Source organism: Panthera onca, chromosome D3 (assembly GCF_046562875.1).
Source record: "Panthera onca isolate mPanOnc1 chromosome D3, mPanOnc1 haplotype 2, whole genome shotgun sequence".
Taxonomy (NCBI): Eukaryota; Metazoa; Chordata; class Mammalia; order Carnivora; family Felidae; genus Panthera; species Panthera onca.
Genome location: NC_138350.1, coordinates 68,255,208 through 68,278,684, shown reverse-complemented (window position 1 = coordinate 68,278,684; position 23,477 = coordinate 68,255,208). Strand labels below are relative to the sequence as shown.

The 23,477-nt window shown below is 41.9% G+C and overlaps 1 protein-coding gene and 1 non-coding gene across 10 annotated transcripts in view; one reads left to right on the top strand and one right to left on the bottom strand.

The window, feature by feature from the left end:
- Positions 1 to 23,477, top strand: part of DYM (dymeclin) — a 352,663-nt gene that overhangs the window by 83,859 nt on the left and 245,327 nt on the right. For all 9 annotated transcript variants that reach the window (XM_078435252.2, XM_078435253.2, XM_078435255.2 and 6 more), the window contains one exon: positions 2,300 to 2,372. In XM_078435252.2, the coding sequence (XP_078291378.1) occupies positions 2,300 to 2,372 (73 nt within the window). The remainder of the gene's footprint in view (positions 1 to 2,299; positions 2,373 to 23,477) is intronic.
- On the bottom strand, positions 19,313 to 19,378 carry LOC132666157 (small nucleolar RNA SNORD69). The gene has a single exon (XR_009604532.1). It is a non-coding gene; the product is annotated as a small nucleolar RNA SNORD69 (small nucleolar RNA).

The following is a 23,477-nucleotide window of genomic DNA, read 5'->3' as shown; positions in this document are numbered from 1 at the left end:
ACTGTTCCAGTTGTGTTTGTAGCAAGGCAGGACGGAATTTCTTCATAATTTCTGAGTACCAGGTCATATGGTGGTCTAGAAAAAAGAATTGCTAAACTTTGAAGCTCCAAGTGCGCTGATGCCTCAGAATAACCACTAGATTTCTCCTAGACGCCTGGGTTAATTTAGTTCAGCAGACATGTCTTTAGTGTATATGGTGTGTGTGTGAAGCTCTTTGTCAGTCCTCATCCTCGAGAAGTACAGAGTCCAGGAGGAGCCTTCCCACATAGAGACAGGAATCAGGGCATAATGTAACCAACACATGCAGTGAAAGGCCCATGCATGAGGCAAGGTGCTTTGTAGATGATTATTTTTACTCAGAGTGAGGCAGGAGAGGTGGGTTTTATGGAGGAGAGGAAGGCTGTGGAGGATTCAGATGGATAAAAATTGGCCCTTAAAAAAGTCAGGTTTTTATCGTCGGAGGGCAGGCTCGGCAGAGGGAATGTTGTTGAGGAGGCATGAAATGGCGTGTTGCAGGTAGCCGATTTGGTCTGAATATAAGTTGTGTTGTTGGAGTATAAATTGTGAATAATGGGGAAGGGTCATGGTAGAAAGGGGTACAGGGCCTGTGTCTTGAAGCGTCTGGCCTGTGGTACTTTTGCACGTGGAGTATTTTCTTTTTAAAAATTTTTTTTTTTTCAACGTTTTTTATTTATTTTTGGGACAGAGAGAGACAGAGCATGAACGGGGGAGGGGCAGAGAGAGAGGGAGACACAGAGTCGGAAACAGGCTCCAGGCTCCGAGCCATCAGCCCAGAGCCTGACGCGGGGCTCGAACTCACGGACCGCGAGATCGTGACCTGGCTGAAGTCGGACGCTTAACCGACTGCGCCACCCAGGCGCCCCGACGTGGAGTTTTTTCTGATGCCTCGTATTCAGCTTAAAGTAGTTGAAAGGAAGTAAGCCAGGAGAGGGAAAGGAAGGAGTTGGGTTAGCTCTGTCTGGCAGCAGGCTGGAGTCTGGGTTGGAGACGAGGAAAATTGAAGGTGGGAGTTGAAAGAAGATCAGGAGTGAGTTTGAGTTTAGTGAGCTGGTTTAACTGAGCTGAGGTGATGAAGTAACAGAAGCCTGACGAGGAGTGCAGAAAAGAGGAACCGTGAGAGAGGTAGGCTGTGCCTGCCTAGAGTGGACCTAGAGATTGGTTAAGAAAGCTACGGGAGCATAGTCTGGGTTTGGCCCTGGCTTCTTGATGCAGTCACCAGAAGAAAGTAGAAAGAATAGATGGATTTCAAGCATTGGGAACGATGGGGTCAGGTTTGAACACACGGAGCTGGGGTACTACCGAAGCATCTAGGTGGAGATGGCCAGTAGGCCATTGGATATAGAGATAAGCAGTTCAGTGGCGAGGCCAAGAGGAGAAGAGCAGGTGTAGGAATCACCCATGTGTAAGTGATGGTTGATGAAGGAGGACATAGGGAGCAGGAAGAGAGGAAGCCAGTAACACCGCAGTAGTCGACAGAAATGCTAAGGAAGTGGATCCTGAGAACGAATAGAAAAAGAAGTAGATTGGAAATCAGGTGTCGTAGGACCTGAGGGGAGAAAGAATTCTGTGAAGGAGTAGGTGTCAGTAGCATCCACAGCCAGAAGTCACGTGAGCTGCTGATTTGATTGACTTTGGAAATGAGATGGTCGCTTAGAGCAGTTTGGGACAGAGGAGCATTTCTTCTGGATGCTTCTTTTGCATCCTACCATTGCCACTTCCTCTGTGACTCAGGAAAGCCATTTTACCTTTGGCTCTTTACTTGTAAAGGGGTGGTTGGCCTCTTGGTGGGTTTCGGTCTGTGATCTGTGGAGCCCCACGGGTTCAGAAAGGTGCTCTGGGGCCCATCAAGGAGATCCAGCGTTTGGTCACGTGTTTATTGGGGGGAAGAAGTATAGGTATTCTACTCATGATGCAAACAGAGTAGCTAGAGCAGGTTGATTTTTTGGCCTATTTTATATATTTCACTTTAGTGTAAGATTTTGTATGAAACAACATGGTGTAAAATAAGAGATTTGAAAACTGCCGCCCTACAGAACCATAAGAGACTTTGATGTGTTAAAAGTTACATACTTAATAGCTAACGTTCAAAATTCCTATACTAGATGAAGATCGTAGTATGTGCTAACTTGCTCATGGTTCGGATTTTATTAGAGGTCAACATACAGCATCTGACTTTATGTAATCATAACTGTTGTTATTCTTATTAGAAATGAAGACTGAACTAAAAGCTCAATTCTGTTTTACGCTTTGTTAAAAAACCATTTATGTCTCTTACCAGGTTCTGACGCTGAAGATCTTTTGGAAGAATTGCTCTGTTGTTTGATGCAGTTAATCACTGATATTCCACTCTTGTAAGTTCTGGCTCAGCCGGGATTTGTTTTATCTTCTTTTGTATATTGAAGATGGTAATTGATCACGTCAAAGAGTTTGTGGGTCCTGGTGTGGGTGTGGTTTTGTTTTTGTTTGAGAGAGCACGCCTGTGCACACTAGCGAGTGGGACAGGGATGCATAAGAAAAGGGAGAATCTTAAGCAGGCTTCACGCCCAGTGAGGAGCCCGAATCAGGGCTCGATCTCACAACTATGAGATCTTATCTGAGCCGAGTCAAAAGTTGGTCACTTAACTGACTGAGCCACCCAGGTGCCCCTCTGGTGTAGTATTGTTATGTATGCGTTTTATGTATGTCTCTGTGTACATCCATGGAGTTCATCTGTATCTTTTGCCTAATATTTATACTCTCACTATGCATTATCAAAATAAGAATTTTATGTTAAGGGGAAAATAAACTGATCTTTAGGAATATTGAGCAAATGGTAGGCACAGAATTAATCTCCCTAGCGATATCTTACAGAGCTCTGTAAGTAGGATGTAAGAGAGACTCTAATCCGTATGTGGTAGAGGCAGCTAGTTAGCCACCCAGCATCCTCCCCTTCTTCCTTACTTCCTGACCTCTTTTGGAGAGGTTGGATTTCCATTTCTAGCCTTTTTTGAAGATAGGTGTGATCCCTGAGATGTAAGGGGACATCTTCCAATAAAACTTCTGGGTAGGGGCACCTGGATGGCTCAGTCGGTTGAGCGTCCAACTTTGGCTCAGGTCAGGATCTCACGGTACGTGGGTTCGAGCCCCGCGTCGGGCTCTGTGCTGACAGCTCAGAGCCTGGAGCCTGCCTCGGATTCTGTGTCTCCCTCTCTCTCTCTACCTGTCCCCTGCTCATGTGCTGTCTCGCTCTCAAAAATGAATAAATGTTAAAAAAAAAATTAAAAAAAAAACCCAAAGAACTTCTGGGTAAAGCTTTTTAAAGGGCACCTGCCTCAGCTAGGAGATGTATCTTTTTCTTGACAGCTCTTTTTTCCTGCTATCTGGAATGTGGGACCAGGTAATTTGAATTGTGTGGCCATCTTTGCATGAGTCAGGAGACCCACAGAAAATTCTGCTTTGACGTCATTGAGCTGCTGAACCAAAGTCATCAACTACCAGTGCCCCCTTGTCACTTTCACTCCCTTCTCATGTGAGAAAAATACTTGTTTATTGTAACTGGATTTCTGTCACTACAGCCGAATGCAATTCTTGCATGCTATAAAATGTTACTTTTAAAGCAGTTACTCTCAACTTTTGTTTAAAAAAAATTGTCTCTCTAAAGCCTTTTTAGACATTTTTTAAATTGCCTCTCCCCACAAATGAAATTTGAATACCCCAGATAGACTGAATGTATCTTTATGTACTGTGGCCCTTTGGAGGGCCACAAACCATTATAAAAAACTATGCAGTTTTTTCACCCCTGAAGAATCAGTTTTCACTCTCTTACGGGTAAGATCACCCCATTGAGAATGCAGTCTTTTTCATTAAATTTTTTTTTTTTTTTTTTTTTTTTTGAGACAGAGAGGGAGGGAGAGAGACAGAGAGAGAATCCCAAGCAGGCTCCACACACTGTCAGCACGGAGCCTGATGCGGGGCTCGAACTTGCAAACCGCGAGATCATGACCTGAGCTGAAGTCCAAAGCTCAATATGAGCTACCCAGGTGCCCCAAGAATGCATATTTTAAAAGAATTATTATTTAAAAAAAATTTTTTTTAATTTTAATTTTGTATTTTTTAATTTTTTTAAGTATGCTTCATGCCCAGCATGGAACCCAGTGTGGGGCTTGAACTCACCACCCTGAGATCAAGACCTGAACTGAAATCCAGAACCAGACACTTAACCACCCAGGTGCCCCTAAAGATTTTAAAGTAATCTCTATACGCAACATGGAGCTCAGACTTAACAACTCTGAGATCAAGAGTTGCATGCTCTACTAAACAAGCCAGCCAGGCGCACTTAAAGGATTTATTTATTTATTTACTTACACAGAGAGAGGGAGAGAGAGAGAGAGAGAGAGACCGCTCAAATAGGGGAGGGGCAGAGGGAGAGACAGGGAAAATCTTAAGCAGGCTCTATGCCCAGTGCAGAGCCCTATACAGGGCTCAATCTCACAACCGTGAGATCATGACCTGAGCCCAAATCAAGAGTCAGACACTTAACCAACTGAGCCACCCAGGTGCGCCCCAGGAATTATTTTTTAAATAAAGATAAAGATTTTGAGATTGATGAGGACAGAATCTCAGTTAACGTGGTGATATCACTGGCCCTGTGTGCTGCTTGCCTGTGGCCCAAACAGGAAGGACCAGGTGTTTGTGAGAAAACGGGCTCCCGGCCTCTGTTGTGCACAGGTCCAGCATCCAGAATTGTAATCTGGATTTAGAAACGACAACTACCAAACCCTGTCGGGACTTGGTCTGATGATGTGCAGCTTGGAAGGTGGGGCTGAGGCAACTGAGGAATCACCGGGTGGGGAAGGGTACAGGGGACAAGGTCCTGTGGAAGTTGAACTCTGTGAGCGACACAGTTCCTTGCACTTCTGATGGCCCTTCTTGCCCTTTTTCTAACAGATGGCCAGTATTGTTTGGGGGGGGAGGGGGGCAGGCCTTCAGCTTGTCCGTTACCCATCTCTTCCTCCCTGGGATGCGGAGGCGGTACTTGGGTCGTCTTGAAGCCATTATGGTGAGTGCCACCTGCGAAGAATAGTGTCCCAGGAGCCCGGGATATGAATGTTACTATGGAACTATTACACCAGCCCTAGGTGGCTTATCTTAGGATTTCTTCTTAAGTGACAAAAATAAACACTTATTTTGGTTAAGCTACCGTGGTCAGGTTTCTGTTACATATGGTCAAATGTGGGAAGGGGAACCCCTATATCATCTACTATCTACTTGTCATAGTACGTGCGATATTTCGTGTGTTCTTGACTTAATTTTTTTTAATATTTTTTTTTAAATGTATTTTGAGAGAGGGAGAGAGAGAGAGAGAGCAAGCGAGCATGAGCAGGGGAGGGGCAGAGAGAGAGGTAGAGAGAGAATCTTAAGCAGGCTTCTCACTGTCAGCACAGAGCCCTGTGCGGGGCTCGATCTCATGAACTATCAGATCGTGACGTGGGCCGAAACCAAGAGTCGGACGCTTAACCGACTGAGCCACCCAGGTGCCCCTTGACTTAATTTTTAAAAGTTTCATCTCTATTATGCATATGTCATTATCGAATACCAGCAATTTAAGATATATCCTCAGTGAGTACATTCTTTTTTTTTTTTTTCTCCTTTGTTAATAAAATGTCTTGGTGAAGTTAGGGTGGATGGAAATACAAATAAATCTCTTTAGCCGGTAAATAAGCCTTGAATGCAATGAATAGACCAGCCACTTAAACACCCTTGAGGAGCAAGCAGACAGTGTTGCAATATATCAAACATTTCGGTGTCTTAATGTGTTTATACCTTGTTAAATGAACTGAAAATGCACAGACGACCAGATGTCTTATGTTATGTACACTCAGCTTTAACCAGCTGCTGAAACAATTTCTGATGATTTAACGTTCTTGGAACTGCATTCTACAAGAAGGTTTGTCTTAGTAACGGTTTCCATGTGAAACCAAACTACTATTTTAAATGGTTCAACTGCTATAACCGTAGTGCAGTGTGGTGGATCCACTTCTGGCTTAAGGCGGATGCTCTCACGCCTGACCATCCCCAGCCTCAATGTAACTTGTCATGTTTAACACGCCAGTGCGGTGCCAGCAGGTGAGAGCAGGAGGAAGGCAGTGTTTTGTTTGTTGGTTGGTTTGTTTCGAGAGAGAGAGAGAGAGAGAGGGTGTAAGCGACGGGCAGAGAGAGAGAGAGAGGGGGGGAGAGAATCCCACAAGGGGCAGAGAGAGCGAGAGACAGCGAGAGAAAGAGCGAGAGAGAGAAGTGGGCTCACCCAGCTCATGTTTTACCTGAAGCAGGGCTCAAGTTCACCCAAAGCAGGGCTCGAGCTCACTCGATGTGGGACTCGAATTCAGGAACTGTGAGATCAAGACCCGAGCTGTCGGATTCTTAACCGACGGAGCCACCCGGGTGCCCCATGAGGAATGCAGTGTGTTAGCAACCACCGAGGGCAACTTACAACCGGGACTCTGTGTCTCCCTTTCTCTCTGCTCCGCCCCTGCTCATACTCTGTCTCGCTCTCCTTCAAAAGAAATAATCAGAAAATTTTTTTTTTAAAAATAACTGGTTATTTATTATTAAGAGATCAGGATCAACTGTAGTAGTTTAGATAAACTCCCAGAGTTTGTGGGAATTCACTTGTAATAAAGATTGACTTGTAAGGAGTTAGTGGAAACTGCTTCTCTGATAGTTGGATATTTTGGTAAAATAATAATTGTATGAGATGCTAATCTTCAAAGCCTGATCAAAATAGCACATCTTCCAGGAATCCGTTCTTTACTCCATACCTCTCAGCATTTATATATTTCAAATAAAGACTAAGTCGTTCACAGGGTCATGACTTGGCATTTTTCAGTGTATATTGGGTAGATCCCACTAGAATTCAGTAAAAGCCTGTGCTTTGCTCTGCCTTCTCTGTGATCTCGAAGTGACTGGGAAGGAATAACTTAAGTAAGAGGAAGGTATTTTCCTCAAGACATGAATAGAGGGTGTAATACAAGAAATGGTTTGGCATGACAGAGTTGAACGTGTAACACTTAAGAGTTTGTGAATCGGTCCTCGCGGTGTTTCTGTTGGGGGTTGAATGAGACCCGGGTGACGCAGCCCAGTGGTTGAGCTTTGGAAGGGCCCCAGCAGCAGAGCAGTAACGTAACATCTGATACAGGATGGGCCCAATACTTAGGTTTGCTCGTGAGGCTATCTTATTATGAAATAGAAGTTATTTTGAGAACTTGAAGTGGGTTTCTTCTTTTTAAGGTTTATTTATTTATTTTGAGAGAGTGTACGTGCAGGGGAGAGAGAGAGAGGGAGAGAGAGAATCCCAAGAATCTGGCAACGCAGAGCCGGACGCGGGGCTCCTCGTGCGATCCTGACCTGAAATCAGGAGTCCGATTCTTAGCTGACATAGCCACCCAGGCACCCCTTGAATTGGATTTCTTAACTTGTCTGTCTTTTTGTCTGTCTTTGGTGTTGTTTTTGTGAAAGCCATGCCTCTTAGCTGTATATGATGATGCTCTTGTCAACCATGGGTCCTACCCGTCTCTACGGCTACCACTCCATACAGGTCCCGGTGAGGTTGGCTCCAAGTGGGCCATCCCACCGGCCCCAGGTCGGATGTACGGCCTCTTCTTCTGAGATCCATTTCTGTGGTCTCTTTATCAACGTGTGAACTCGCTGAGGATTAGGGCTGTTTAATTCTCAGCCTGGCCCCGATTTGCAGATTTTCCAGTTATGATTTAATCTAAGAACATTCTTCTTTTAGATGAGATACCCCTAATCGATTGCCTTTTTCTGGGTGTCTCTACTCGTGCAGTGTGACTTTGCCTACCGCTCGAGTACGGGGGGTGCTGACGCTCTCCGCTGACCTCATCCGTGTCACTCATTCAGTTTCAGCCACACAAGTGTCCTTGCTAATTTAGGACGTGCCAGCCCACTCCCTGTCTCCAGGGCCTTTGCCCTCTTTTCTTCTTCTGCCTTGAACGTCCCCCCTCAGGTACCCGCGTGGCTCGTGTCCTCACCATCATGCTTCCTTCTGCTCCGAGGAGGCCTGCTTCTTAGAAGCAGCTGCTCTGACCACCCTGAAATAGGACCCCTCTCATTCTCTGTTTTGTCGTCATGCTTTGTTTTTTGTCTCTACTCGACACTTACCACTACTTTCCATATTAGCTATTACTCTTCTTGCTTGTTTCCCTCAAATAAGATTAGGAGGAACGCTCCGTGAAAACCAGGACCGCTCCTGTGCCTGCGTTTGCTTTGCTCAGTGCTGTTACCAGTAGTGTTCAGGCCAGCCGGCACATGGTAGGCTCTCGGCAAATATTTGTCAAATGGCTGAGAGAGTAGGGGCACAACCTGTCCAGTGTGCTGAAAGCATTTTGTCTGTCCTCATCTAGTCTGTATGCAGACAGTATTGTGCTAAGGCACATTCCATGGCAAATGCAGTGGCTCAAAGCCCTTTGCAGATGGTACGTTGTATTATAGAAACTAGGTGTCCTATAGACGTTAGTAGTGGAAGGGGGCTATAGAAACAGAAACACGGAGAAATAACGTCTGACAGTATTTAAGGAAATGGTAGATTAGTTATAAATGCTGAGTGGTCTGAGACCATTGAGTTTAGGGACAGTCAACTTTATATCTCAGTAGTCCTCAGATTATCCCTTTACAGTATAATAATCTCTCATTAAGTTCATTCTCAAAAACCCGTATTGGGAATATGCCGTGTGTCTATACTTTACTAGGCCCTGGACAAAGAAAGGTGTGGTTTCTGAAGAGCTTGGAGATGGATAAGTACGTAGAAAGAGAGCCCAGGAGGAGGCGCAGTGCTGAGTGCTATAGTCATTGGGGTTGTCGTGATTAGCAGTGGCTCGGCCATCGAAGAGCCAGAGAGGAGCCGGCCCAGGGCCTCTTGAGTGTAAATAATGAATTTGAGGAATCATAAGTGCATTAGTTTTTTGTTTTGTTTTGTTTTGTTTTTAAAGAGAGCAAGAGAGAGCTCAAGTGGGGAAGGGGGCAAAGAGAGAGAGAGAGAGACTGACTCCCAAGGGGGCTCCATGCTCAGTGTGGAGCCCAACATGGGGCTCAATCCCACGACCCTGGGGTCATGACCTGAGCTGAGATCAAGAGTTGGACATCCAACCTACTGAGCCACCCAGGCGTCCTCATAAGTCCACTAGCTTGATTAGAGCAGAGGGTTTGTGGGAGATTAGGGATGGACTGTGTTGTTTGATGGGGCAAAGACTTGAATTTTAGAAAGACTGACGATTTGACTATGTTTAGAGTTCTCTGTTTATTAAGATGTAAAAGAAGGTACTTTTAGAGCTGTTTTTCTAAAATCCATTCTGGAAGTGTTTGGGAAGGGATGAAACTGAATAAGAATCTTATTTGTTAAATCACTTTATCCATAGGGTTTCCGAAATGTAATAAAATGATATGAAATGCATATTTATTTGACCCATAAACTAATGATATTGGCTTAGATGTTATACTGTGGAAAATTGGAAAATTCGAAAACTTTGGTGCTACCATTGAGAAGGTTTGAGAGTGTGAAAAACCATGAACAGTTACTTTATGAAGTCTACAGTTGATGGGGACAGTGAGGGAACTAGAGGACCCATTGCTGGCAGTGAAGGGCTAGACTATCGACAAAATGCCTTTCTGTAGAAGCCCCCCGCATGTTAACACCTAAACCCTTCTCCAAATCCAGCCTCAGCAGACCAGGTAGCTGAAAGAGCAAGTCCGCGTTTAAGTTGTAGGTGCTGTAGGGAAATGCCTAGTATGGCTTTCTGATTGAATTAGGGATTTTTGTCATTACGTGCTCCGAATTAAAGGTGATAGCATTTTCATATGCCAAGACAGTATTATATATTAAGTTCACAACAGCTTTTTAGTTTGAAAATTGATTTCTGGTGTGGTGAGGAGGGGGGGATCTCAGTTCTAAGTTCTTAAAAAATATCCAAACCTTGACCATGTTTACTGAAGTCTGGTGTGGCGAGGAGGGGGGTTCTCAGCTAAATTTTTAAAAAATATGTAGATCTACCATGTTGATGGAAGTCTGACTAAAACACCTCCAGTACCACAAATCATGTTGATTTTAGAAGTTATGTGCTCAGATTGCTCATAATTGCACAACTGATTGTTGAGAAGTATAGGACATACTGTGTGGTAAGGAAAAGACATTACTAATTCTGAATCCAGAAGATCGGGCTTGAATCCCAACTCTTCTGCTAACAGGCGATGTCCTCCACGTCTCAGTTTTCTCATTTTAAAGTTAGGGGTAATAGTTCAGACCAGAAATTGATACTTGGAAGAGACGTTTGAAGACATCTAGTTCAGCTGTTCAGCATTTTAGATAAGGAAATTGAAGTGCATCAGTTTGGCGATCAACTCCTGTGGCTGTTGGAGGAACAGCCAAGCCGTACATCATGTCCTTAGATGCAGTGGAGCGGCCAGCGGCTGAGAGGGAGCCCCGGAACCTGGGATGAGGTCTGCCTGGTGTTCTCACTGCCTACTGTGTTGCCAGAGCAGTGCACTTGAAGATGCTTTTGTACATTTTAAAATGCTTTAGGATTATAAAAGTGTATTGTCTTACGCATCCTGAGTACTCAAGAAAAACACTGAATACATTTGCTCTCTGAGTTAATTTTCCTATTTTAGACTTCTCAGTGAAAAGGAGCAGCACTGGGTCACCAACAAGTATAGTGGGCAGAGGGCACATGATGTCTGAGATTGCAGAGAACAAGGCTGAATCATATGGGAACTGAAGGGAGTTTCTGTCATGTTTGGCTGCCCGGGAGGACTGGTGCCAACCTGGCCTTTGGTGGGAAAGATTAGCAGCAGCAGAAGTGGGGTCCTGAATCCTGGCTATCATTTTGCCTGTTTGCATATTTTCCTTGCAGGTTGTGAGCCAGATAATCGTTGGATTTTTAGAACGAGAATTCAGCTTTTCTTTAGCCTAGCCCTTTCATCTTCTGTATGATGTCCCTGGAGTAGAAGGGATATGCGTTTCCTAAGGTCAGTTTGCAGGATTCTTAGGTGGCCCTGAAAACACTGACTGTCTGCCTTCAAAGAATTTTTACTGTCATAAAACCAAGACTGGCACGGAATACATTTGTTAATTCCTCTTGCTGTTATTAGTACACGGATAGCAAAGTATGAATGAGGAAGTTCGATAGTAATAATTGCAAAGTTTAATTCTTCAAGCAAAGAATTGATTTTTTTTTCTTTTTAATTTTGTGTCACTTATAGAAGTTAATTCTTGACACAGTAATTTCTTTTCAGGTATAATCCAGATTACATTACACGTGGATATTTAATACTAGCCATTGATACTGATGCAATTATTTTATTTATTTTATTTTTTAATTTATTTATTTTGAGAGAGAGTGAGGGTGTGCATGCATGCAGGGTAGGGGCAGAGAGAAAGGGAGAGAGAGAGGAATCCCAAGCAGGCTCCACACTGGCAGCACAGAGCCCAACACGGGGCTTGAACACACGAATGAGAGAGAGATCATGACCTAAACTGAAATCGAGAGTCAGACGCTTAACCAACTGAACCACGCAGGCGCCCCTGATGGAATTATTTTAATGGTAATCCATGTGTGCTCATGGCTTTGGAAAAAAACAGATAGCACAGAGGGCTTATGATGAGAACAAATGCTGTTTGTCCTATCCCTTTGATTTCTTTCCTCCCCAGAGACAGTCATTTTTGATGTTTAACTGTTTGGGTGGTTTATAGAAATCTTTACCGTTATTATCCCTTTATGTATATATATTTCTAAATAATGCTATTTCTTTTTCTTTGAATTAGTAGGCTTTAGTTTTCTGAGCAGTTTTTGGTTCACAGCAAAATTGAGCAGAAAATACAGGGAATCCCATCTAATCCTTGTCCCCGCACTTGTGTAGCACTCCTACCCCCCTACAACATCCCACCCCGGAGCGGGACATTTGCTGCAGTCGAGGAACCTACATTGACACATCATTATCACCCAAAGTCACGGTTCATATTAGGGTTCACTCTTCATGCATCATACGTACAATGGGTTTTACCAAACGGGAAATGACCTGGATCCACCATTAATAGTATTATAAGAGTAGACTCACTACCCTGAAAGTCCTCTGTGCTCTGCCTGTTCATCCCGTAGCCACCACTGATCCTTCTGCTGTCTCCTTAGTTGTGCCTTTTCTAGAATGTCATACAGTTGGAACCGTACAGTATGTAGCCTTTTCCAGTTAGCTTTGTTAGCAGTATTCATCTCAGGCTCTTCCATGTTCATGGCTTTATAGCTCATTCGTTTTTAGCACCAAATAATATTCCATTGTTGTGATATACTACATGTACATAAATTAACTTCATGCGTGTGTACAGATATAGCCATCATATAAGTTTTAGAATTGGCATTAAGTGTGTACATTTTAAAATTTGGTAAGAATATAAATTTGGTTAAAAAACCCAAACTGTCCCTTAAAGAGATGATATCAATTATTATTTTTTGAAATTTATTTATTTATTTTGAGAGAGAGAGGGAGAGCATGGGGGAGCGGCAGAGAGAGAGAGAGAGAGAGAGGAGAGAGAGAATCGCAAGCAGGCTCCACGCTGTCAGCACAGAGCCTGGTGTGGGGCTCGAACCCATCAACTGCAAGAAAATGACCTGAACTGAAGTTGGACGCTCAACTGAGCCACCCAGGCACCCTAGATTATACCAATTATAGTCTCACCAAAATCATTTACCAGAGCCTCGCCAATATTGCATAAACTTTTTTGTAAGTTAAAAATGGAAATCGTAGTGTGATTCTTACATGTATTTTCTCATTACGAGATGGTTTAGCAGTCATTTTCAATTCCTGAGAACTCTTTTTCCTCTGATTCTTGTTTTATGAATGCAACATTTTAAGTTGGCATAATTGGAGTCTGGACATCCATATAACCATTTCAAGAAGTTATGTGGCTATATTTTATTGATGCGTTTGATGCATTGTTATATGTAGAGCACTGGCTCTTTAAGAAACCACGAAAAGACGGAATGGATATTTGAGTTTATTTGATCTGCCCCCTTGATTTTTTTTTTTTTTAATTTTTTTTTAACGTTTATTTATTTTTGAGACAGGGAGAGACGGCATGAATGGGGGAGGGTCAGAGAGACAGGGAGACACAGAATCAGAAACAGGCTCCAGGCTCTGAGTGGTCAGCACAGAGCCTGATGCGGGGCTCGAACTCACGGACCGCGAGATCATGACCTGAGCCGAAGTCGGATGCTTAACCGACTGAGCCACCCAGGTGCCCCCTGCCCCCTTGATTTTTACATAAGATGAAGTTGACAGGTGAGGTGGCTTATGAAGGTAATGAGTGACAGTTCTGAGACTAGAATCCAGATTTTTTTGACTCCTAGTCTCCAGGCACTTTCTGTTCCACTATTAAGATTTGTATAAACAAAAGGTATTACCAGGTCTTTGATTTTGTTAACTTTTAAAACCAGCCCCACCACTACTGACAGCATCTGTGATACACTGCACTCCTTCTTAGTCTTTCCTCGTATTTTACTTTCACAGTATCCTTGGTGGCGTGACAGTGATAATTCTAAATTTTGGTCTCAGTCCTTTGAATTTGTCAGTTGTTTTTGTTAAACATATGTTCCATTTACAGTACTGTCCGTTTTCTTATCCAATAGTAAGTAAAAAAGGAGGATGTTTTTCTCCTCCGTATTCGTTGACTTTGTCCTTAGCCAACACTAACACCCATTTCATGAAGGCTTTTGTCTTTATCCAAGTGTTCCACTCTGCCCTAGCAGAGCAGTGCAAGGTCAAGGCGCCTGTCCTTTTTTTCTTCGCATGAAATTAATAACTTGCTCCAACAGTAGTTTGTTTTAGGACGTTTCCAGCCCAGATGGTGGAAAGTTCTTGGGATAATATGGCAGCCAGAGCAACACTTTGGCTTTTTAAAGTTGACTTTGTTTTGGCGATTGTGTGATGCAGATCTTCTGAAGATCATACAAGGACATTAAAACAAGAAAGATCTGTTAGCTTAAAACATTTTTCATCTTTGAAAAACCACCACACTCAGCATGGTACCATTTTGGTTTCTTTTAAGTACTATTGGCCTGTCTGGCTCTTTTCCCTGATTATTTGGCACTTAGGATAGGCCAATTAATACATTTAAAATTTTGTTTTCACAGAAATCTAACATTGCCCTGAATTCCTTTTTTTGAGCGTTATAGAAAGTTACAGCAAGAAATGACAGTAGAGATCATTTTGCCCAAAGTACTTATTTAAAAATAGGAAAGCTGAGGGAGGGGTGCTTGGGTGGCTCAGTTGGTTAAGCGTCCGACTTCAGCTCACGTCATGATCTTGCATTTTGTGAGTTCAAGCCCCGTGTCAGGCTCTGTGCTGACAGCTTGCTCAGAGCCTGGAGGCTGCTCCGGATTCTGTGTCCCTTTCTCTCTGCCCCTCCCCTGCTCACACTCTGTCTCTGCTTCTCTCAAAAATAAATGAACATTAAAAACAAATTTAAAAATAGGAAAGCTGAGACCCAGAGGAATTATTTGTTAAAATTAACAGAATGAGGTTTTTTTTTTGTTTGTTTGTTTGTTTTTAATGAAATTTATTGTCAAATTGGTTTCCATACAACACCTGGTGCTAACAGAATGAGTTTACTAGAGAGCTTAGAGGCAGACCCTGAATCTCCTAATTTTGGACCACTGACTTCTACATCATAGCACAATGTGATTTAAGTTTTTGTTTGCTCTCATTTCAATATGTCAGCAGACGTGAATCAATGAAAGTTTAATTTTAACATTTATGACAGTCCTCTGTTTTTAGTTCTTGATTAATTTAATTTTAGAGCATATTTTTAAAATATCCAAATACCTAAGTGAACAGTCTACTGCCTCTTCTGGTTCCGCATCCCTCCAGCTGTTCTGTTTGCTTCCATAAGTAACCACTGTTCTTAGTCTCTTCTGTATCCTTCCCGAAGATGTTCATGCGATGCATATGCAGTTATGAGCACAGATTCTTATATCTCCCTGCAGTCACACAAAAGATGGGAAATTATACATACTCTTTTGAACTTTCTTCTTTTTCCAGTCAGCACCTTATCCAGGCAGCTTTTGTACACAAGCATTTAAAGAGCTTTCTCATTATGGTTATGAGGATATTCAGATACCCCCAGATTTACCCCTCGAAAGTGTATTATTAGGTGGTCGTTAGTGAATTCACACAAGTTGTGAAACCGTCATTACCATCTAATTATAGGACTCCTAATTGCCCCTTTGTGATATGAATTTAAAGTATTTTTTTTTTCTAAATTTGCCTTTCTTTTTTTTAAAGATTTGAATCTTTTAAGTAATCTCTACACCTATGTGGGGCTCGAACCCACAGCCTTGAGGTCAAGAGTTGCAAGTTCTACCAACCAAACCAGCCAGGCGCCCCTCTAGATTTGCCTTTTGACTTGACTTATTTGCTTATAGCACGCTTTTGTTTTGACGTGGTAAATTTTCAAAAACGACTTTTAAGAGTCTTAATTCATCCATTGTTGATAGCTTCTAGGCCTTCGGATGTATAAACTGGCTCATTGTTAACATTTTTGACCCTTTCTCTTTCTACTTGCCTTCTTGCACATTTCATTGTAGCCCCACTGGCTTTTTTGGCGTTCCTTAAATATGCTAGGCATGTTCCTATCTCCGGGCCTTTGCATGCGCTTATCCCTCTCCCTGGCAGACTCTTCCTGTGCCTCCTTGCTTTTTTTAAGTCTTTGCTCAAAAGTCAGCTTCGTGTTGAGTCTTCTTACTTAAAAGTGTAACACATCTGTGATAGATTGTCAGTGGTCCCTCAGATTCATTCTTCTGTTTATTAGCATTTGGCTGGGCAGTGGTTGTCCAGGCAGAGATGACGTTTCTCAGGCTCGCTTGCCAGCTAGCTACGGGTGTACCGGAGGAATTGATATATACAGCTCTTACGTTATTTAAAAAGAAATGACTCTCCTTGGAGTGCACTTTTCTCCCTTCTCTCTGGTGGGAAATGGTAACCAGAACAAACTTGGAAGCACATGCAAAGGGTGACAGAGCTTCCTTCCCGGCAGAGCCTTTGAGTGATCTTACTAAGTAGATCCTGCTTGATCTGACTGCTAAGTGGCAGAGAAATGAGCTTTGATCTGGTTTAAAACCTCATTTTGGACTTCTATAGTAGCGGCTTAGCCTCACTATTCCTAACCACCCTAACCATGTACTCCTTATCCAACCTTCATGCGTGATTTTCTTCATGGCACTCACAACCTTTTCATTTACTGCACAGCATTTTTGTCCGTCCCTCTAAAATAGAAGCACCAAAAGGCCTTCTTTAAAGCATGTTTTAAGAGAATCTTCCGTCTTGGCCCCTAGGATTTTCTTTTCTTTTTTTTTTTAAGATTTAATCTTCTGATCGATTTGGGATTTCTTTTAGTGTATAGGGTCTGAGGTGTAGATTCAGGTGTTTTTTTCCTTCTGAAAGCAGACCGCGCAGTTGTCTGGACAGTACGTGTACCACTGTGTGTTTGGTGTTGTACTGATGAAGTCCCATTCTTAACTTGTATAACGATGATTTACAAATAAGAAGTGGCTGCTCAGCTCTTCAGTAGATGCCTCACAAGAGAGATCATTGTGGTCTCCATCATGATCAAATCTGAGTGACTACAATGTATTTGAACTGCTTTTTAGTCTATGCAAACAAAGAGACGCTAGATGCCCTTCTTTTCAGGCATTAGTTCTTTTTGGTTCTCTAAATCTTACATTTTTATTCATAGTAAATGGTGTATTGACATATGGGAAGTCTTGGTTTTGGCTCATAGTTACAGGCTATTTTGGAAATCAGAATAGCAAATACTGTATGTGCTAGCTTTATCTTGAGTAAAAAGTTTTTACTGAAATGTGTATTTGCTTTGGATAGTCACTAAAAACTAGGTGTCTGTGTTAGAATGCTGTTTGTTTCTTATGAAGGAACAAAATTTCTACGTATAAAGTCTTTCAAATATGCTTTCAACAACAACAAAAATATATGCTTTCAATGAGACTGAATCTGTGACTCTGTGCCCTCAGCTAGTATTCAAAAGTGTAACTTACATCTTTGATTGGCAAGTGTGATGGTTAATTTTGTGTGACAGCTTAACTGAGCTGAGGGGTGCCTAGAGGTCAGCCATGGTTTCATTATTTCTGGGTGTATCCGTGAGTGTGTTTCCAGAAGTAGTTAGCATTAGAATCAGTAGACTTAGTGAAGAAGATCATACTCACCCATGCTGGTGTCATCCAGTCCTTTGAGGGATGGATAAAGCACAAAGGTGGAGGAAAGAGATAAATTTACTCTCTTGCTTTAGCCGAGACGTCCATCTTCTCATGTCCTTAGACATTGGTCCTCCTGATTCTTGGGCCTTCTGACTTAGCCTGGGGTTTTTCTGGTTCTCAGGCCTTTGGGTTTAGACTGGAACTGTACCAGGCTTTTCCTGGGCGTCCACCTTGCATATGGCAAGTAATGGACCCCTCAACTTCAATAATTGTGTGAGTCAGTCCTTCATAGTAAATCTCTTTTTGTCTATATCTATTCCTATACTATTGATTCTCTTTCTCTGCAGAGCCCTAAGTAATACAAGTGTGGCTGACTCATTGCTGTGACCCGAGTGCTTGTGTCCTTCCAAAATTCTTATGTTGAAACCTAACCTACAAGGTGATGGTATTTGGGGGGAATGATTAGGTCATGCAGACAGAGCCCTCATGAATGGGATTGGTGCCCATGTAAAAGATACCCAAGAAAGCTTCCTTGTCCCCCTTCCACTGTGTGATGACACAGCAAAATGATGTTCACTGTCAGGGGCACCTGCGTGGCTCAGTCAGTTGAGCATCCGACTCTTGATCTCAACTCGGGTCTTGATCTCAGGGTTATGAGTTCAAGCCCCATGTTGGGTTCCACGCTGGGTGTGGAACTTACTTAAAAAACAAGAATAAAAAAAATTCAAAAAAAAAAAAAAAAAAAGCTCACTGTTTGTGAACCCAGAAAGCCAGCTCTTATCAGAAACTGAATTTGCAGGTGCCTTGATTTGGGCCTTTGGAACTGTGAGAAATAAATTTCTGTGCTTTGTGAACCACCCAGTCTGTTAGTTTGTCAATTGCAATCTACAAGCACTAAGGCACTCTCCTGGTAAATTGTTTTTCCCTAGTTACAAAGCTTTGTTACTTTGATTGCTCACAGTGAAGTAAGAGGGGTATCATTAAGAAGACCTATGGTTAAAATGAGGTTAGACATTATCCTCAGACCATCATCACTATGATTTTGTTTCTCAAGGAAATTTCCCAGTAGGCACAGCCATTTGGGAGCAAACATTTCTTATATTCATTTTCTTCATGCTCTTCCTATTTAAAAAGTTTAAATTAAAAATAATAAAAATAGTCACCTGTAATCTCATCTCTCAAGATTGCTTTTTTTATTTTTTGCCTGTTAGCACCTGCATGTATATTCATTCATATAATACATAATGTTCTACTATCTTTGCTCAATATTATGTCGCGAGGCAAATATTTCAGTAAAGTACGTCCCAGAAGCAGATGAGTAATGTGTTTTGTAAGGCTACCATAACCCTGATACTAAAACCTAACGAACATTACGTAAAAAGAAAGTTACAGACTAGTATGTCTTATCAATGTAGGAGAAACATATTTTTTTAAAAAATTAGTAAATTGCACCCAGTAATATATGATAAAGGGCATAGCATCATAAACAAGTGGGGCTTATCGGACGAATGTGATATTGTTAAGACTTGAAAATCCATCAACATAATATGCCATATTGGCAGAATAAATTAGAAAAGCCATATGGGTGTCTCAGTAAGTGTGGAAAAAGCATTTGACTAAATTCAACATCCATTCATGAAAAAAAAAAAACTTAGAAAACTAGGAATAGAAGGGAACGTTTTCAATACACGTAAATATGTGTAAAGTGATTGTCCATTTGCAGCGTTCTTGATTTAGGTTGATACACCATGAGTTCTAAATCTATAAGCCTGTCTTCTTTGATTAGTCTTAGCCTTTTTTGCCCACGTTAAGCATACCGTCTGTCACTGAGTGCTATTAGTTTTATTTTGTTCCGTATCATTCAAGTCTGGTTGCTCTTTTCCATTCCTGTTGTCAGTGTTTTCATCGCGGTCCTCATAATGTTCCAGCTAGGTAATTTATTGCATGCTCTTTGTTTCCTGGGTTGGTCAGAGCATTTCTCCATGTCAATATGTCTCCCAACCTCTGATGTCCCCCTTTGTCCCACTGTCCCTGATTTTGGACACATGAGGCATAGGGTTGAATAGATCACATTCTTCAGTTCAAGGCTGTCATCCCTGCTTCATGTGAGGTCCATCTCTCCCTCCATTTGATATTCATCTGTTCATTTATTCCCATTTATCCCCATTCCGTGCTGCTCTTCTTTCCCGTAAACAGCCATTTTAAATGTGTTTAATGCATTATTTTTATATGTATATGCTCAACTAAATGTTACATGTACATGTATTTTTAATGTACATAAATAGAATTGTTACAGAACTCATTCTGTTTACTTACTCCTCTCGGAACTGTTCTTAAACGTTACCCTTGACACTAAATGAACATCTAGTCTGCTGCTGCTGTTAAAACTTCATTGTGTGTATCCACCACATTTTACTTACCCAGTTCCTCAGTGATGGACACCGGGGCTTTCTCCAACTTTGCAACGCCACAAGTAACGAATTGTTTCATAGTTTGTTAGGATCAGGAGTGCGGGCACAGCTGGCGTGGTGCCTCTTGACTGAGATACCTCTTGAGGTTGTAGTTGAGCTTATTGGTGGGGCTGTGGTCTCGTCAGAAGCCTCAGCTAGGGAGGGAGAGACCTGCTTTCTTGATTTCTCATTTGCTGTTGGCAGGATTCTGTTCCTCTAGGGAAATTGGACTGAGGGCCTCAGATCTTCACTGGCTGTTGACTGGAGGCCTCCCTTAGTTCTTTGCCAGGTAGACGTCTGCATATGTCAGCTCACAACAGGGTGGTTAGCTTCTCCCACAGAAAGGAAAAAAAAAAGAGCAAGAGAGGGTACCCAGCACAAGCTATAGTTGCTTTGTAAGATAATCGCCCCTTGAAAGTGGTTAAAAGTGAGTTATTAGATTCAGCCTATACTCAAGGGGAGGCAGTACATAAGAGCATATGAATAGCAGGATGCAGGGATTACTGGGGGTTGTTTTAGAGTTTGCCTAGCACAGTCCTCAGCCATTTGCTGTGAATTTTTCTTTGGCATATATACATATTTGGGTCATGGGTTGCTCTCTAAAGATGACTTCTCTGGTTAATATTTTTATCAGCAGTACATGAGGGTTTATATATCATCATATGCCTGCCGGTACTTTGCTTTCTACAGCATAAAGGGATATCACACTGTCTTAAACTGTTTATATATTTTGTTCTTATTTCCTAGTGGAGTTCTCACCTTTTTCTTGGCCATTTGCAGGAGTTGCTGGCAATATTCTAGATATTAGTTTCTTGTTGTTCTTCTCTGTATCATCTGCCTGTTACCTTTGTCCAAGGTTTCATTTGTTGAGCAGTAATCCTGAATTTTGGTGTGATTAAATGTATTTTTTGGCTTTGTGGTTTGTGCTCTTAGGCTTTTATTTAAGAAGTCCTTTTTTTTGTCCTTCTGTTAGAAACTTAGCGTACATTTTCTTGTGTTAACTTTAGCTTTACCATTCACCTCCAGGTCTCTAATCTGTCTGTAGTAGGTCTTTGATAGGGATCCATCATTGTTTTCTTTGTGAAATGAGCCAGTCTTCTGTACAATCTCTTCTGTCCTCATTGATTTGTGGATCCATCTTTACTGTATATTGTTTATGTCTACACCGCAGGTGTGAGCCATACATTTGGTTTGTAGGTGGATTTCTTTTGTTTGTCTGTTTCTTCATGTGTGCAAATACCATGCTGTTTTTATTGTTACAGCTGCATAGCATGGCTTGATACCTGGTAGTGAAAGGCCCTCTCATCACTCTTCATTTTCAAGATTGACTTGGCCATGTTTACTCTTCCACAAAAAGTTTATTTCATTTATTTTATTTTTTATATATAATTTATTGTCAAATTGGTTTCCATACAACACCCAGTGCTCATCCCAACAAGTGCCCTCCTCAATGCCCATCACCCATTTTCCCCTTTACCCTGCCCCCCCATCAACCCTCAGTTTGTTCTCAGTATTTAAGAGTCTCTTATGGTTTGCCTCCTTCCCTCTCTGTAACTTTCCCCCCCCCTTCTCCTCCCCCCGGTCTTCTGTTAAGTTTCTCAGGATCCACATAAGAGTGAAAACATATGGTATCTGTCTTTCTCTGCCTGACTTATTTCACTTAGCATAACACTCTCCAGTTCCATCCACGTTGCTACAAAAGGCCATATTTCATTCTTTCTTATTGCCAAGTAGTATTCCATTGTATATATAAACCACAATTTCTTTATCCATTCGTCAGTTGATGGACATTTAGGCTCTTTCCATAATGTGGCTATTGTTGAAAGTGCTGCCATAAACATTGGGGTACAAGTGCCCCTGTGCATCAGCGCTCCTGTATCCCTTGGGTAAATTCCTAGGAGTGATATTGCTGGGTCACAGCGTAGATCTATTTTTAATTTTTTGAGGAACCTCCACACTTTTTCAGAGTGGCTGCACCAGTTTGCATTCCCACCAACAGTGCAAGAGGGTTCCCGTTTCTCCACATCCTCTCCAGCATCTATAGTCTCCTGATTTGTTCATTTTAGCCACTCTGACCTGCGTAAGGTGATATCTCAGTGTGGTTTTGATTTGCATTCCCTGATGAGGAATGGCGTTGAGCATCTTTTCATGTGCCTGTTGGCCATCTGGGTGTCTTCTTTAGGAAAGTGTCTATTCATGTCTTCGGCCCATTTCTTCACTGGATTATTTGTTTTTCGGGTGTAGGGTTTGGTGAGTTCTTTATAGATTTTGGATACTAGCTCTTTGTCTGATATGGCATTTGCAAGTATCTTTTCCCATTCCGTTGGTTGCCTTTTAGTTTTGTTGATTGATTACTTTGCATTTCAGAAGGTTTTTCTCTTGATGAGGTCCCAATAGTTCATTTTTGATTTTAATTCCTTTTCTTTTGGAGATGTGTCAAGTAAGAAATTGCTGTGGCTGAGGTCAGAGAGGTTTTTTCCTGCTTTCTCCTGTAGAGTGTTGATGGTTTCCTGTCTCACATTCAGGTCCTTCACCCATTTTGAGTTTATTTTTGTGAATGGTGTAAGAAAGTGGTCTAGTTTCATTCTTCTGCATGTTGCTGTCCAGTTCTCCCAGCACCATTTTTTAAAGAGACTGTCTTTTTTCCATTGGATATTCTTTCCTGTTTTGTCAAAGATTAGTTGGCCATACATTTGTGGGTCCAGTTCTGGAGTCTCTATTCTATTCCATTGGTCTGTGTGTCTGTTTTTGTGCCAATACCATGCTCTCTTGATGATTACAGCTTTGTACTAGAGGCTAAAGTCTGGGATTGTGATGCCTCCTGCTTTGGTCTTCTTCAGAATTACTTTGGCTATTCGGGGCCTTTTGTGGTTCCATATGAATTTTAGGATTGCTTGTTCTAGCTTCGAGAAGAATGCTAGTGCAATTTTGATTGGGATTGCATTGAATGTGTAGATTGCTTTGGGTAGTATTGACATTTTAACAATATTTATTCTTCCAATCCATGAGCATGGAATGTTTTTCCATTTCTTTGTATCGTCTTCAATTTCCTTCATAAGCTTCCTATAGTTTTCAGCATACAGATCTTTTACATCTTTGGTTAGGTTTATTCCTAGGTATTTTATGATTCTTGGTGCAATTATGAATGGGATCAGTTTCTTTATTTGTCTTTCTGTTGCTTCATTCTTAGTGTATAAGAATGCAACTGATTTCTGTACGTTAATTTTGTATCCTGCGACTTTGCTGAATTCATGTATCAGTTCTGGCCGACTTTTGGTGGAGTCTGTTGGGTTTTCCATGTAGAGTATCATGTCATCTACAAAAAGTGAAAGCTTGACTTCATCTTTGCCAATTTCGATGCCTTTGATTTCCTTTTGTTGTCTGATTGCTGATGCTAGACCTTCCAACAGTATGTTAAACAACAGCAGTGAGAGTGGACATCCCTGTCATGTTCCTGATCTCAGGGGGAAAGCTCTGTTTTTCCCCATTGAGGATGATATTAGCTGTGGGCTTTTCATAAATGGCTTTTATGATGTTTAAGTATGTTCCTTCTATACCGACTCTCTCGAGGGTCTTTATTAAGAAAGGATGCTGTATTTTGTCAAATGCTTTTACTGCATCGACTGACAGGATCATATGGTTCTTGTCTTTTCTTTTATTAATGTGATGTATCACATTGATTGATTTGCAAATATTGAACCAGCCCTGTAGCTCAGGAATGAATCCCACTTGATCATGGTGAATAATTCTTTTTATA